At 45.1% G+C, this 13,388-nt stretch overlaps 1 protein-coding gene across 2 annotated transcripts in view; it reads left to right on the plus strand.

Moving 5' to 3' along the window:
- Cracd (capping protein inhibiting regulator of actin dynamics) overlaps nucleotides 1–13,388 on the plus strand; it is a 226,483-nt gene that overhangs the window by 161,924 nt on the left and 51,171 nt on the right. The window contains exon 3 of one of the 2 annotated variants that reach the window (XM_028855995.2): nucleotides 9,608–9,782. In XM_028855995.2, the coding sequence (XP_028711828.1) occupies nucleotides 9,608–9,782 (175 nt within the window). Of the gene's footprint in view, nucleotides 1–9,607; nucleotides 9,783–13,388 lie in introns of those variants that run through there. The other variant, XM_028856136.2, reaches the window with a different exon arrangement.

The raw sequence follows: 13,388 nt of genomic DNA on the forward strand, positions 1-13,388 counted from the left end.
ATCTCAGGTTTGGGGTCTCCTCTCCTACCACTTTCTGAGGCACAGATCGATGGGAAACGTCTACAGAACAGTGCTTACATGTTCTTTGTGTCCCTGGAGCCAGTCAGTGCTAGAGAAAAACCTCTTACTGGAAAAGCTGTTGTGATAGCTAGTGAATGTCTGATTCGGCGTTTTGTTACCAGTCTTTAGAACCTGCTTCACTGGAAGTCTCATCGAGTTCTGAGAGGATAAATGCCTCCACTCGGAACACTGAACCCAGAATTCCTCTACTGAAGTTGAGACTGTGTCATCCAGCCACTTTGGGCTCCTCATGCCTCTCAGTCAACAGGCAGAGAAGAGGTTACTGTAATGATTACTGTGTGGAGGCTGAGCCTGCTGCTCCCTAAATGGTGGGATGAGGAAGAGCTCATAGAATAGAGGTTCTCCTTCAGGACAACCTCTTTTGTGCTCCCAGTCTTGTGATCAAAGGCGGTAGAAAGACCAAGACAGCCCAGTTCAAGATGACCAATGGTTTCTCAGGAATGCAGGTGTGGGCCATCTCGACAAACAGAGACCCAAGACCAGCTGAGGTCCCAGCCAAAGGCAAAGGGAGTATATAGTGCTAATTAGTACAAAAAGAAGTATGTGTGAATATATGGATGCTGGGGAGTGTCTCAGTTAGGACTTCTAGTGCTGTGAAGAGATGCCGTGACCAACTCTTATAAAGGAAAACATTTCATTGGGGTGGCTTACAGTTTCAGAGGTTTAGTCCATTATCATCATGACGGGACATGGCAGCATGCAGGCAGACATGGTGCAGGAGAAGGAGTCAGGAGTTCTACATCTGGATCAGAAAGCTGCAGGAAGAGAGGGAGACGCTGGGCCTGGCTTGAGCATTTTAAACCTCAAAGAGCACCCCCCGGTGACACACTTTCTCCAACAAAGCCACACCTCCTAATAGCGCCACTCTCTGGTGACCAAGCATTCAAATATATGAGTCTATGAGGCCATTCTCTTCAGACCACCACAGGGAGTGTGCTGCTGCGTATGCATGCATGTGGAGGGCAGATGTAAACCCCAGATGTTGTTACTCAGGAACCGTCACCTTGCTTTAAAAAGGCAGGGTCTCTCACTGGGGTCTGGGTCTTGTTAATTAGGCCAGGTTGACTGGCCATTGAACTTCTTCCTGTCTCCACCTACCAAGCTCTGGGAGTGCAAGCTTGGGCCACTAAGATCCAGCTTTTTATGTAAGCGCCGGGAATTGAACTCGGGTCCTCAGGCTCATACAGCAAGCACTTTAGCAACTGAGCCACTCCCCAGCCTCTTCCTTCTTTTTTACAGTACTGTGGATTGAACTTTGGGCCTTGTGCATGCTAGGAAAATGTTCTACCACTGAGATACAACCCTTAAAAAAAAAATCCTTTCTTTCATTAGGGGGGATGCATGCATGTGGAGGTCAGAGGACAATTTGCAGGAGTCAATTCTCCCTTTCCATCACGTGGGTCCCGTGGATCAAACTCTGGTCTTGGTGACAATCACCTTTACCTACTGAGCCATCTTGTTGATCCATTCCTACTAGCCTTTTAACTTTTTACTTGGAGACAAGATCTTGCTAAGTTGCTCAGGATGACCTTAAACTTGTGTACTTTTGCTTCAGCTACCTGAATAGCTAGTATTAGAGGTCTGCAACAGCTGCCCTGTCTTCTCTGTCTCATCCCTGAAGATGATGATGATGATGATGATGTTGATAATGATGATGATAGTGATGATGATAGTGATGATGGTGTTGATGATGCTGATGATGTTGTTGATGATGATGATGTTGATAATGGTATTGTTGATGAAGAGAATGTTGTTGATAATGGATGATGATGTTGTTGATGATAATGATGATGTTGATGATGATGTTGTTGATAATGATGATGATATTTTTGATGATGATGATGATGATGAAGTTGGAATTTAAGTTACAAGGTATCAAAGGAGGCATCAGAGCACCCAAGGGCTTGACATCTTGGTGGGGGGAGGATAAAATGTTTTCAGATGTGGGTAGGATATCACATATAGGTTACTGAGCATATTGCCTTTATTTTGAGATGCAGTTTTATTTTAGGACATGAATATGGATGCCAATTTGAAAGGGGTGGAGCCTGATGATCATTTTGATGTGTCAACTGGGCCAATCTATTGTCATTGGTTATTTAATGTTGCTTACCTGAGCTGTGGACAGGAGCTTCAGCCCGTGTCTGTGAATTGCATCCTGTCTTCTCTGATGGTTTCAGACCTGCTTAGTCAGGGTTGAGCCAGTTCTCTTCACACATCACATACAGAGATATGCATCTGCCTCTCTGTTTCCTGCTGGTTTTATTCTCTGACTGAAGCCTTTCTTTACAGATGTTGCCTTATCCATCAATTTGGCCAGCTGAGCCCAGAGCGTATCCTGTAAGCGTGTAGTGTGCAATGTCTAGAGCTGCCATGGTATTCATGTGCTGCCTTTGTATAGAGATGGCAGTCAGCTCCTCTGCCATTAACCTCCGTTCACAGTCGATCACTGACTCACAAACACTCTCTAGCACTCAAATAGCAGAAACTGGCAGTGAGGGAAACCGCCACCCACACACCTTCTACTATGTGGGAGAGATGTGTCCAAACACCGAGGCTTCACATTAGGAATCCTTTCTGCCTCTGTTACTATTTCTAAGTATCTGATTTCCCTTGTGAACAGTGAAACATATGTAAAGGGGCATTCTGACAAGCCAAGAAAAAAAAAAAAAACACTAGAAATATTAAAACTTGATGTGGTTTTGAGGGATGAACAAGGCAAAGAACAGAAACAGCCGCCATTTTGGTCAGTAGGCCCTCGCCTAGGCCTGGGTAAACACAAGCCATTTCATGAGATTACATTAAACATAGAGTTGTTCTACAGCAATACAGGTTACTGAAACAAAAATCAAGATCGTAAGGAGAAACCCTGAGTCCCAGGGTTTACACCTGTAGCCCCAGCACTCAGGAGGTGGAGGCAGAGGAAGTTTTCTGCACTCACCTAGTGTGTCTTGTGGGTGAGATTGCATCCATCAAAGAGGGTGGAACAAATTTACATTTTTTTCAAAGCAAGTGACACTGCAGGACTGATCAACAGCATAAAGGAATCCCTGCCTTTATCTGTGCTTCCAGTGTGCCAGAGGCCTTTGTAAAGCTGGTGCGAGTCCATGAATATGAATGTCTTCCAAAAATATCGTGTTTGGTTATACAGCGCTGTCTTGAAGCATCTAAATATACCTCTCTGTGACTGGGGAAGACTGATCTCTAAAACACGGACTCTGAAAGGGTAGGAACAGATGATCCGTATTATTGAGCATCGGGCACTATGCTGGCTTCTGGGGGTGCAGAGAAGCAGTGGCATTCCCTGTTGTCCCTGGTCTCTCATTTGTTCTGGAGACCCCTGTCCTGTTCCTAGGGGATCCCGATACTGTCCTTCCATCTTCTCAACATGGCACCAAGTACCTTCTTCCTTCCCCGCTTCCCCTAGAAAAAGAGAAGATGCCTGTCTTTCCTCTTGGGACCTGACAAGCTGGGTCTTCAGCCCACCACTCCCTGAGAGTAGAACCCTAGTCCCTGAGCTGCCACCTCATGGCCTCTGTGATGCAGAGTCCCAGTGACATGCTGCCTAAAATATGCCTTGTGCCTAAAATATCCCGGGACTGTGGGGCCTGATACAAAGGTGATGGCCATGGAGTGTCTGCATCACCGGGTATGTTCACTTTTCTTTTCAAACTTGCAAGTTCCATCTCCAAAAAACTGTTCCAACGGCCCCAGGGTAAGAAAAAATCCCCCCAATTAGTAGAATCATGGAATTCAGACACCATGTCTTAAAGTATCTATTTATATGGCAATATTTGCAGAAGCTTACATAAAACATTAGATTTATTTAACCAGTGAAGTCCGTAATATTTCTGTTAACTCTCCTGTTTACAAGTGTGCATGGAGTGTGCTTTGGAGTTTAGAAGAAAGAAGGGTGTAAGTGTGTGTGTGTGTGTGTGTGTGTGTGTGTGTGTGTGTGTGTGTGTAATGTAAGAGTTCTCAAAGAAACTAAAAGACATAATGAAGTCTACCCATAGCTCAGTGGTAGACTATTTGCCTAGCATTGCAGATGATTGGGAGAGGGGTGTGAGAGGTAGAAGTGGGAAAGGGAGGAAGAAGGGAAGATTGATGAGGACTGTTTATCAAAGTGAGTTCAGAGGAACCCACGGGAAGTAGTGCCTGTCATCCTAACACTTGGGAGGCAGAGGCAGGAGGATCATCACAAGTTTGAGGCTGACCTGGGTTACACAGTAAAACTCTGTTAAGAAATGGGAGGATGAGCCCGGCGGTGGTGGCGCATGCCTTTAATCCCAGCACTTGGGAGGCAGAGGCAGGCGGATCTCTGTGAGTTTGAGGCCAGCCTGGGCTACAGAGTGAGTTCCAGGAAAGGCGCAAAGCTACACAGAGAACCCCAGTCTTGAGAAAACAAACCAAAAAAAAATGGGAAAGGAGCAGGAGAAAGAGGAGGAGGAGCAGGAGGAAGAGAAAGAGGAGGAGCAGGAGGAAGAAGAGGAGGAAGAGGATGAGCAGGAGGAAGAGGAGGAGCAGGAGGAGAAGGAGAAGGAGCAGGAGGAACAGGAGGAGCAGGAGGAACAGGAGGGGGAGCAGGAGGAGGAGGAGCAGGAGAAGGAAGAGGAGGAGGAAAAGGAGGAGGAAGAGGAGGAGGAGAAGGAAGAAGAGGAGGAGGAGCAGGAGGAGGAAGAGCAGGAGCAGGAAGAGGGGAGCAGGAGGAGGAGTCAAGTCTCTTTAACCAAGCCTGACTTCAGGATAAGCTTCCAGATAAGCACTGCGTAGTCCCTGCTCTGGGAGAGCAGCGGTGATTGCTTCACAGAGACGTGTGTTCCGTCTTTTTTCACCTGGATTCTCAGATGTTCTGGCCTTACAAACCTGGTGTCAATTCTGAGAACCTCAGATTAACACATTTATGACAATGTTTAAACTGAATTGTGACATCCATTTCCCAGTTGGAGGCATAACCTAGAACTCAGTGCAAAGAACTTAGATGCTTTAATAATTTTAGGACTAGAAATGAACATAGAAGAATTTTACCCATATGGAAAATGGAAAAGCAATCCTATTTGTTTGACTTTCCCGGTGATTTTTAATTTTTAGGATTATCTATATAAACTAGGGGTTGTGAGATGCAGGCTTCTGGTGGTATATGATTATGTCCATGAAATAATGGATAATGAATACTTCTTTAAATGAAAAAAAACCCAATAGTGATTATTGGATAGCGAAAATAAATTAATTTAATTCAGTACTTTGATAATGAAAATCACTGTGATCCTAAAGCAGCAGGTATGCATCTATAGGTTCTTTCATGTGGAAAATGATAGAAAATTGCCAAAATATTAAGAAAATGTGGCACCCTACTGCTCACTATGAATTCAGTCTTAAAGCTAAAGATGGTGAGTATGTAGAGAGGCTGGAAGTAGATGCTGGTAAAAGATGGGACTGAGAAATGGACCAAATACTCTTGTGTTTGGGGCCCCCACATTTAATCCTTAGCTGTGTCTGTAGCCAGTGAATACACAAAGTGATTAGTAACTACAATTCTCCTTCCTCTTTTCCCAATTGTCCCATCTACCTAAGAACAGTAAGGGTTGTGCTGTACAGTCCTCAGATGTCATCGCAAACATCGGCGTTGGAGAACTGTTGCTAAGCTCTGCTCTTAAGGCGGTGTACCGGGGACGTTTTGTGTTAGCTTTGCGGGAGTGTGCCGTGTTCTGCTGTATTGTTACAACTTTGTTCTTTCATGCCCCATCTGTACCATGAAAAATACCAACAATACTAACAATAGCAATTGCTACTTGCCAACAAAATAGCGGCTGTGCCCTTAAGCCAGTTGAGACTGTGGAGCCAACTTCCAATGCTCCTCGGGAGTCCTAGGTTTATTTAGTGGATCTTTATAGACATGTGTCCAGATGGATAGGAATAGTCCTTGTGGCAGGGAATTGCAACTGTTTCATAACTAGCTTTTGGGAGGAGTGGGGGTAGGAAGTCTTATATTTGAAAATACAAATTGGGGGGGGATCAAATAAATAATATATAATGCCTGTTATGATTTAAAGAGTTTATACTCTATACCCACTATCATAACTGCCTAAACATGAGCTGAGCAAGGACAACAGCAATAGACACTTACAATAGACAACAATAGGCATGTTAATGTTGGGGAATTCACAGGGCCTCAACCCTATACAAAGAACTGTAAGCAACTAAGGAATGCTGAGTGGCAGAAATAGTCTTCCCCAGGAAAGAGTTATCCCATACCAAATGGTTCACCCTGAAAATACACATACAAGTAACGTTATACTGACTAAGCAGGTTCTATTTATGTATGTGTTCACAATGAATACATACATATGAATACATACATAAATATATGTAATAGGAATTAATGAAAAAGAGACTGAATTTAAAAGAGAGCATGAGGGATATATGGGAGGGCCTGTAGGGAGGAAAGAGTATGGGGACATGTTGTAACCATATTTTAATCTCAAAAATAAAAGAAAATTAAAGAGTACATACGCTATTCATGTCACTTTATGTTTTACTGTCTGAATGTAGGATAGACCTAAGTGTCATGACTAAATCTTTTCAAAAATTAATCTTAGAAGATTAACAAATATAATAGTAAAATAATTTTAAGACGAACTTCTAAACTTTATACGTGAAGGTATTTCTGATAGGAAGCATAGCATAAACTTTGGAAATGAGAATAGGGAGTTACTTTTTCCAACTGAGATGTCCTCAGACACCAAGGAGGCAGGAGCTTGGGTGTCCTGCGTCCTCCTCTAAAGAGAAGTGGTTGTTGTTAGGACTTGAGGTCTTTCTTTCTCCTTCTCAGAAGGGCTTACAGTCCAGTGGAGACTGGGTTCTAGTTCACCGTTCCTTTCCCTCCATGATTATTACCTAAGGCGTTGCTGAAGCGGCATTCCAGTCCCAGAGAAGTGCGCTGCCTGATGATTGGACTTTGACAGGTCTTCCTCGGTGACACCTGCACGTGTACCCTTGATAAACTGTGGTTTATCCTTTAAGGTGTAGCACAAAGCAACAGTGCCTGCGTCCCAGCTGCCCCTCAGTCGACTGTCCTGTGGGAGCATCCTTCAGGAAACCCTCGCAGGGCGCCAGGTCAAGGTTACTGTGCTCCAGCGTCCTCTCCAGGCTGCCGTTTGTATACCCTCGCTTGTGTGTTCTGTGCTCTGATCACTTCCTCAACAGTGTAATCAGAACAGCAAATGCTTCCCCTGGTGGCTTTCAGAACAACAAGCTGATGTCAAGGACCTCTGGCTGATCAAGTTAACCTGCCGCTTTCCTGGGCAAGTCACTTGTCCAAAGACTGTGTTTTGACTAGCTTCTCAGTGTAAGAAACTCCCTGCGTTCCAGCTCACCTGAACATCATTAGATCCACCTTGACACTCCATCATGATATGATTGTTTCTTATTTATAAGTTCTAAGCATAATCTGCACTTTTCTGCTTTGCTTGGAGAACTAGACTGTGGGCCCATGCTGAGGGCAGGATATCCTAACAGGTGCCTTTGATTTGGGATATCATCTCTTGGGGTATATCTGATAGAAAAATCTGAGCTTAGAGATGTGTGTGTGTGTGTGTGTTATAAAAAGATAAAGCAAGAATTTTGCCTTAAGGGAAAATGGAATATATTATAATTACTTACCATTTACTGTGATGCGGCCCAACCTAGAAACCAGCTGTGACTTACCTGTCTTCAGCCTTGACATCCACTAGCGTCCTCAATGTCTACCTGAAGCTTTAAATTTGGGGGGATTTTACTCATGAGAGCAAAGCAGGTGTCAAGATTATCTCTATCTCATCCGTTCCTGTATACACTGAAGACATAGAAATGCCTGAAATCAGATCCTCATAACCTTTTCCTGACCTTGTATTTTTTGAGACAGAGTCTCGCTGTGTAGCCCTGGCTGGCCTGGAACTCACTGTGTACATCAGTCTGGCTTCAGATTCACATGGACACTCTTTCTTCCCTCTGCATCCCAAATGCTGAGAGCAGAGGAATGTGCCATCACTTTACCGTTTTAAAATACGACCTATGTGTTGTACATTTCCCTCGTCTTACAAACCACGTGTAACCCTTTGTAAGGACAAAATGCCCAGCACACTGTGGACCAAGACCGCTGATGGGTTATAATCCTTTCAAGTGTGTCTCATGTCAGGGCCCGCTGAAGTTGAGGTCTGTTTGCCTCCGTGGCACCTTGGTTCGCAGTATGGAGTGAAATGGTTTGAACCACTGCTTACTCAGCTCGGTTTCATTTTTGCCCAGGCTGTCTAGGAACACAGCTATACAGTCCAGGCTGATCTTGAATTCCAAGGAACACTCAGCTTCACCATTGTTATGAAGTCTCAGTAAGGCCACAGCCGAGGCTCATCAGGAAAAATGCAGGGCTGGCTTATTACTTCACTGATCTGCCTGTCACACCCAGGTCCCCTATAGGAGGTTATGGCCGCAGTGTTCTGGGGACTCTGTTAGCTTATGTGTTTCCTGTGGGTATTTTCAATATGCATGGTGATCTTCTATGGTCCCTTCTCCTTAGAACCGCTCATTCTCACTCTAAGAATATGTTCCCTGCGAGGATCCCAAGCAAGTTGTTTCATATCTCCTTCTCTGATCCCACATGCACAGACGGGAACACTAATAATGTCTAGTAATGCCACAGAGCCGTTGTGGATACCGATCTTTCTAGCAAGTCCTTGGAACAGCGGCAGAGACGTGATAGAAACGGTTTCGAAGATGGTCGTCAGACTACCCCATAAGTGACTCTGAGGTTCTCAAGTCAACATGATAAACGGGCCTTTCCTGGTAGAGCAGGGTTTACACTTTCTGTACCAGAGTGAGGGGAAGGAATTTGTACCCAAAGGAACGGAGTGGAAGGTACTGCCGAAAATATCTTCAGCAAAGTTTGGCAGCAAGCCTCGGTCCCTAGTAGATGTGGTAAATATATGGGGAGAGCTTTATAGCAACTGCTTGGGGTCTCTTCATAGGAGAATTTAAAGGAGACATGACGGATAAGCTGGGACTATGTGGTCATGGGTGGCAATGGGGCAAAGTTTGTGCCAAGAGTTAACCATTACCCTCTGTATGTGACGAGGCTAAACAGACTGATGGAGGTTTTATTTTATATACTTTTTAAATCCCTGTATGGTTTGGAGGCTTTTCTCAGCTTCTCCCAGAGAGTGACCCTGACCATCAGCTTTGTTAAAGAAAGGAGGCCCCGCCCTCGGGGGGCATGTGTGTGGGTGCCCCAATGACCTTGCAGCCTGCAGCCTCTTCTCGATCTTCTAGAAGCCCGAGGGTCAAAAGGTGCACCATGCCTGTGGCTTATGCTCTGCCTCACGGTGCACCTTGGCGCCTGGGCGGCCCTGACGTTCGCCGGCTGCGGGCTCTGTCTATGGCTGCCCTTTGCCCTGGCTCTCTTGGCCAGGGGTGGCTGAGTGGTAATTTGTTCCCAGGTTCAGAGGCACAGCCCTATCAAACTGCAGCTGTGTGTTTATCTCGTAATTCACAGACAAGAAGAAGGGAGGCAAATTCCAGCCTTTTAAGAAGTTGTTTGGCAAAAAGAAAAAGAAGAGCACCCTGTTGTCCGGGGAGGAGGAATCGGCCGGGAGGCAGAGTCGCGCTCCCCAGAGCGCCAGCAATGGGACCTTCTCTTCGGATGAGGAAACCCTGGAGAGCAATCTGAGGTAAGAACGTGCCCTTTCCTTGTACATCTCTGGCAGAGTCCCGGGGTGAGGAAGGAGATCCCTGGAGGATCGGTGTGGGGTTTGGTTTGGGAGGGCAAGGGGCGGCATCATACAGGTGTCCCACCTTGGCCTGAGGGCGGTAGCTGGTGTGCTGGGTGGAGAAGTCGCCTTGACGGGGATTGAGCCTGGGCTTCTCTGCCCTCACTGATGGGGTGTGGGGGCAGCACCTCACTGCCTTGGCTCAACAAGGGTCCTCTGATTGAAGACCAAGTTCCTATGACCCATTGTTTGGCAAAGAAAAGATACCCACAGGCTAGATCTTACGCACGAGGCAAGGATGCAGAGTTCCCAGGCTCAGCGAGGCCGTCCTTCATGGGTGTGCCCCAGGACACCTCTGGCTGCTTTGGGACCGTGTCCTTCACAGAACTCTTAACCTGTACCTTTCCTCTCCTTCTCTTCTCCCTCCTTTATCTTTTTCCTTTCAGCTTCCCCCCTCTTCCCCCTCCCTCTCTCCCCACTTCCCTCCCCCTTCTTATAAGACACAGGTACTAATCTGACCAAGAACCTTAAAATCAGAGCATGGAGGGGAGGGGTTGGGGCCGCTGTCACCGATGTGAGGCGAGAGTTAGAGATATCTAAACTCTGGTCCTGCTTCTGGCAATCATCCCGCTTGAGAAGCCATCCCAGCCCTCCGGCCTGATTTCTTCAGCCTTGCTGGGCTCATTAGCGTCTCTAGTCTGACTCAACAAAGAACATATTTCTTTCTATGGACATGGTTGCTTTGCCTGTTTCTTCGTGGGCTGGCTCATGAACTCAGGGACCAGGTTGTCTTCAGCCTCCTCTTGAGTGCTGGCGCCCCACGTACCTAACCCATGCCAAAGATAAAAATAAGGAAATTCAGCAGGGCAGTGGTGGCGCATGCCTTTAATCCCAGCACTCGGGAGGCAGAGGCAGGAGGATCTCTGAGTTCGAGGACAGCCTGGTCTACAGAGTGAGTTCCAGGAAAGGCGCAAAGCTACACAGAGAAACCCTGTCTCGAAAAACCAGTAGAAATAATAATAATAATAATAATAATAATAATAATAATATAATGAAATTCTAGTCGATAGTATTTGTGTTACAAAACCCTCAGACAGGCAGCACACGTTAAGCTGTACAGGGTTCACCAACCGAATCTGTTAGTTCTGTCCACAAGCCTGTGTTTGTTTTCCACTGGTTTTACCACATAAGAAAATGTTCAGCTCTAATTGTAGCCCTTTAGAGTAATAAAACTCTGTGGAAGGAGAGGCCTTAGCCGGAAGGAAAGCATGGCAAACAGGAAGTATCCATGGAGTATGGGCACCCCATGAAGTGGACTGCTGTCCAGCGGGGGTCAGTCCTGATTTCATTTCAGTTGCTAATGCTGTAGAGCATGAAAGAATCTTCTTCACCTTGTAGCAGAACGAGGTACCAAACTACTAAAGCGGGACCAAGACCCCATGAAGTCACGTCCATGGAGCCCTCCTTAGGACAGAGGGTCCTCCGAAAACACTTCCTTTCTGCAGTACACTGTGACTTCGCCGGTCCCTTGTGTCTTGGTGAATTGCTCTGGGCTCTTCTTACATGTTCTCTTCCCATTTAACTTCTGTGCTCCATTTACCTCTTGAGGGGTTTCCTGAAGGCTTTAAGAAATCTTGGGAAATTCCACACTGGGTCAAGCAACTCCATTACTGTATAGGTAATGACATCTGTTCTTATTACTGACTTTTGTTCAGAAACCTCCACTTTTAGGTTTGGGGCATTTGTTTTGTTTTGTTTTTTGAGACAGGGTTTTTCTGTGTAGCCCTGGCTGTCCTAGAAATCACTTTGTAGACCAGGCTGGCCTTGAACTCACAGAGATCCTCCTGCCTCTGCCTCCCGAGTGCTGGGATTAAAGGCGTGTGCCACTACCACCTTGATGGTATGGGACATAATTTAGTTACATATTTGTTTATATAAATAAAAATACTTGTCTCCTAAGTAAAGAAGCTAAAAGGATGCTTTGACTATGGACTTTTAGTGTCTTGTCTTTAAAATTAAAATAGTAATAAAGGGGGGCTGGAGCAACCAATAGCTCAGCAGTTAAGAGCACTGACTGCTCTTCCAGAGGTCCCGAGTTCAATTCCCAGCAACCACATGGTGGCTCACAACCATCTATAGTGGGATCTGATGTTATTTCTGGCATAAAGGTATACATGCAGATAGAGCATTTATATACATAAAATAAATAAATCTCTAAAAAAAAAAAAAAACTGGTGTGAATGGTGAGTTCCAGGCCAGCCAACGCGACATAGGGAGACCTGTCTCACAACAAGTGTTTCCCTTTTCTTCCAGGATATATTATGTGAATGCCTTGAAGTGTAGTTGAAGTTCTGCTTGTTTACCGTATTTACAAATGGAAAAAAAATGAAAGAATGAAAAATAATGCTTCTTAAAATTATTTTCAGTTTACTACGCAGTTGACAGACACACTACTGCACACTGCATAAAGATGTAGAAATGAAGCTGGGTAGTGGTGGCGCACGCCTTTAATCTCAGCACTCAAGAGGCAGAGGCAGGAGGATCTCTGTGAGCTCAAGGCCAGGCTAGTCTGTACTGTGAGTCCCAGGACAGCCAAAGCTATACAGAGAAACCCTGCCTTGAAAAACAAAAAAGAAAAAGAAAAAAGAAGAAGGAAGGAAGGAAGGAAGGAAGGAAGGAAGAAAGAAAGAAAGAAAGAAAGAAAGAAAGAAAGAAAGAAAGAAAGAAAGAAAGAAAGAAAGAAAGGAAGGAAGGAAGGAAGAAAGAAAGAAAAAGAAAGGAAGGAAGAAAAAGGAAAACTGCAGAATGACTTAGAAATAAATCTGAAGGGTTTTTTTTCTTTCCATTCTAAAATAGAAAGTGTTCCCGGACACACAAAACTCCAAATCCCATGGATATGATCCAGTTATAGGTTTAAAGTGGCTGATTTCAGTCCAGTGAAATCTGTCCAGTGTTGAGGGACAGTTTCCTGAATACTAGGGTTACCCTAAAAGCCTGGGAGGCTGAATCTATGTCTAGGGGCTTGGGGCCCATGTGGGTGGGATTTAGTCACGAAAGTTGCTGGACTTTAGCAGGTTGGACTCCGTCAGTAGTTCTAGAAATGTCTGCAGCTAAGAATAGCTCATTGATCTGTGCTCTGCCTGAAGTCAGCTGTTCCTTGGGGCTTTCAGGGGCACTCTGCTCTTTCTGTAGCTCAGTGGCCTTCATGGCTCCTCGGCTACTGTTTTTAAATTATACCTGCCTCTTCGAAAGTGAAGCTTAAACTGTGATAGTTTTGAACAATTTAATAGCATTTCCTTCATTAATTAAATACAATGGATAGCACATTTCCAAAATATGAGAAATAAACCTTACATGCCAGCATTTGATAGGCTGAGACAGCGGGAATACTGTGAGTTCAAGGGTAGCCTGAGCTACATTGTGAGTACCAGCCAGGGCTACATAGCAACACCCTGTCTCAGAAACAGCAATAATAGAAAGTGGAAGAAATAAGTGTTACATGTAAGAAGAGGAGAGAGCCGTCTGATAAATGCGTTTGATATACATAATTATATCAGGAATTTTACT

The sequence above is a fragment of the Peromyscus leucopus genome, chromosome 10 (genome assembly GCF_004664715.2).
Source record: "Peromyscus leucopus breed LL Stock chromosome 10, UCI_PerLeu_2.1, whole genome shotgun sequence".
Lineage (NCBI taxonomy): Eukaryota > Metazoa > Chordata > Mammalia > Rodentia > Cricetidae > Peromyscus > Peromyscus leucopus.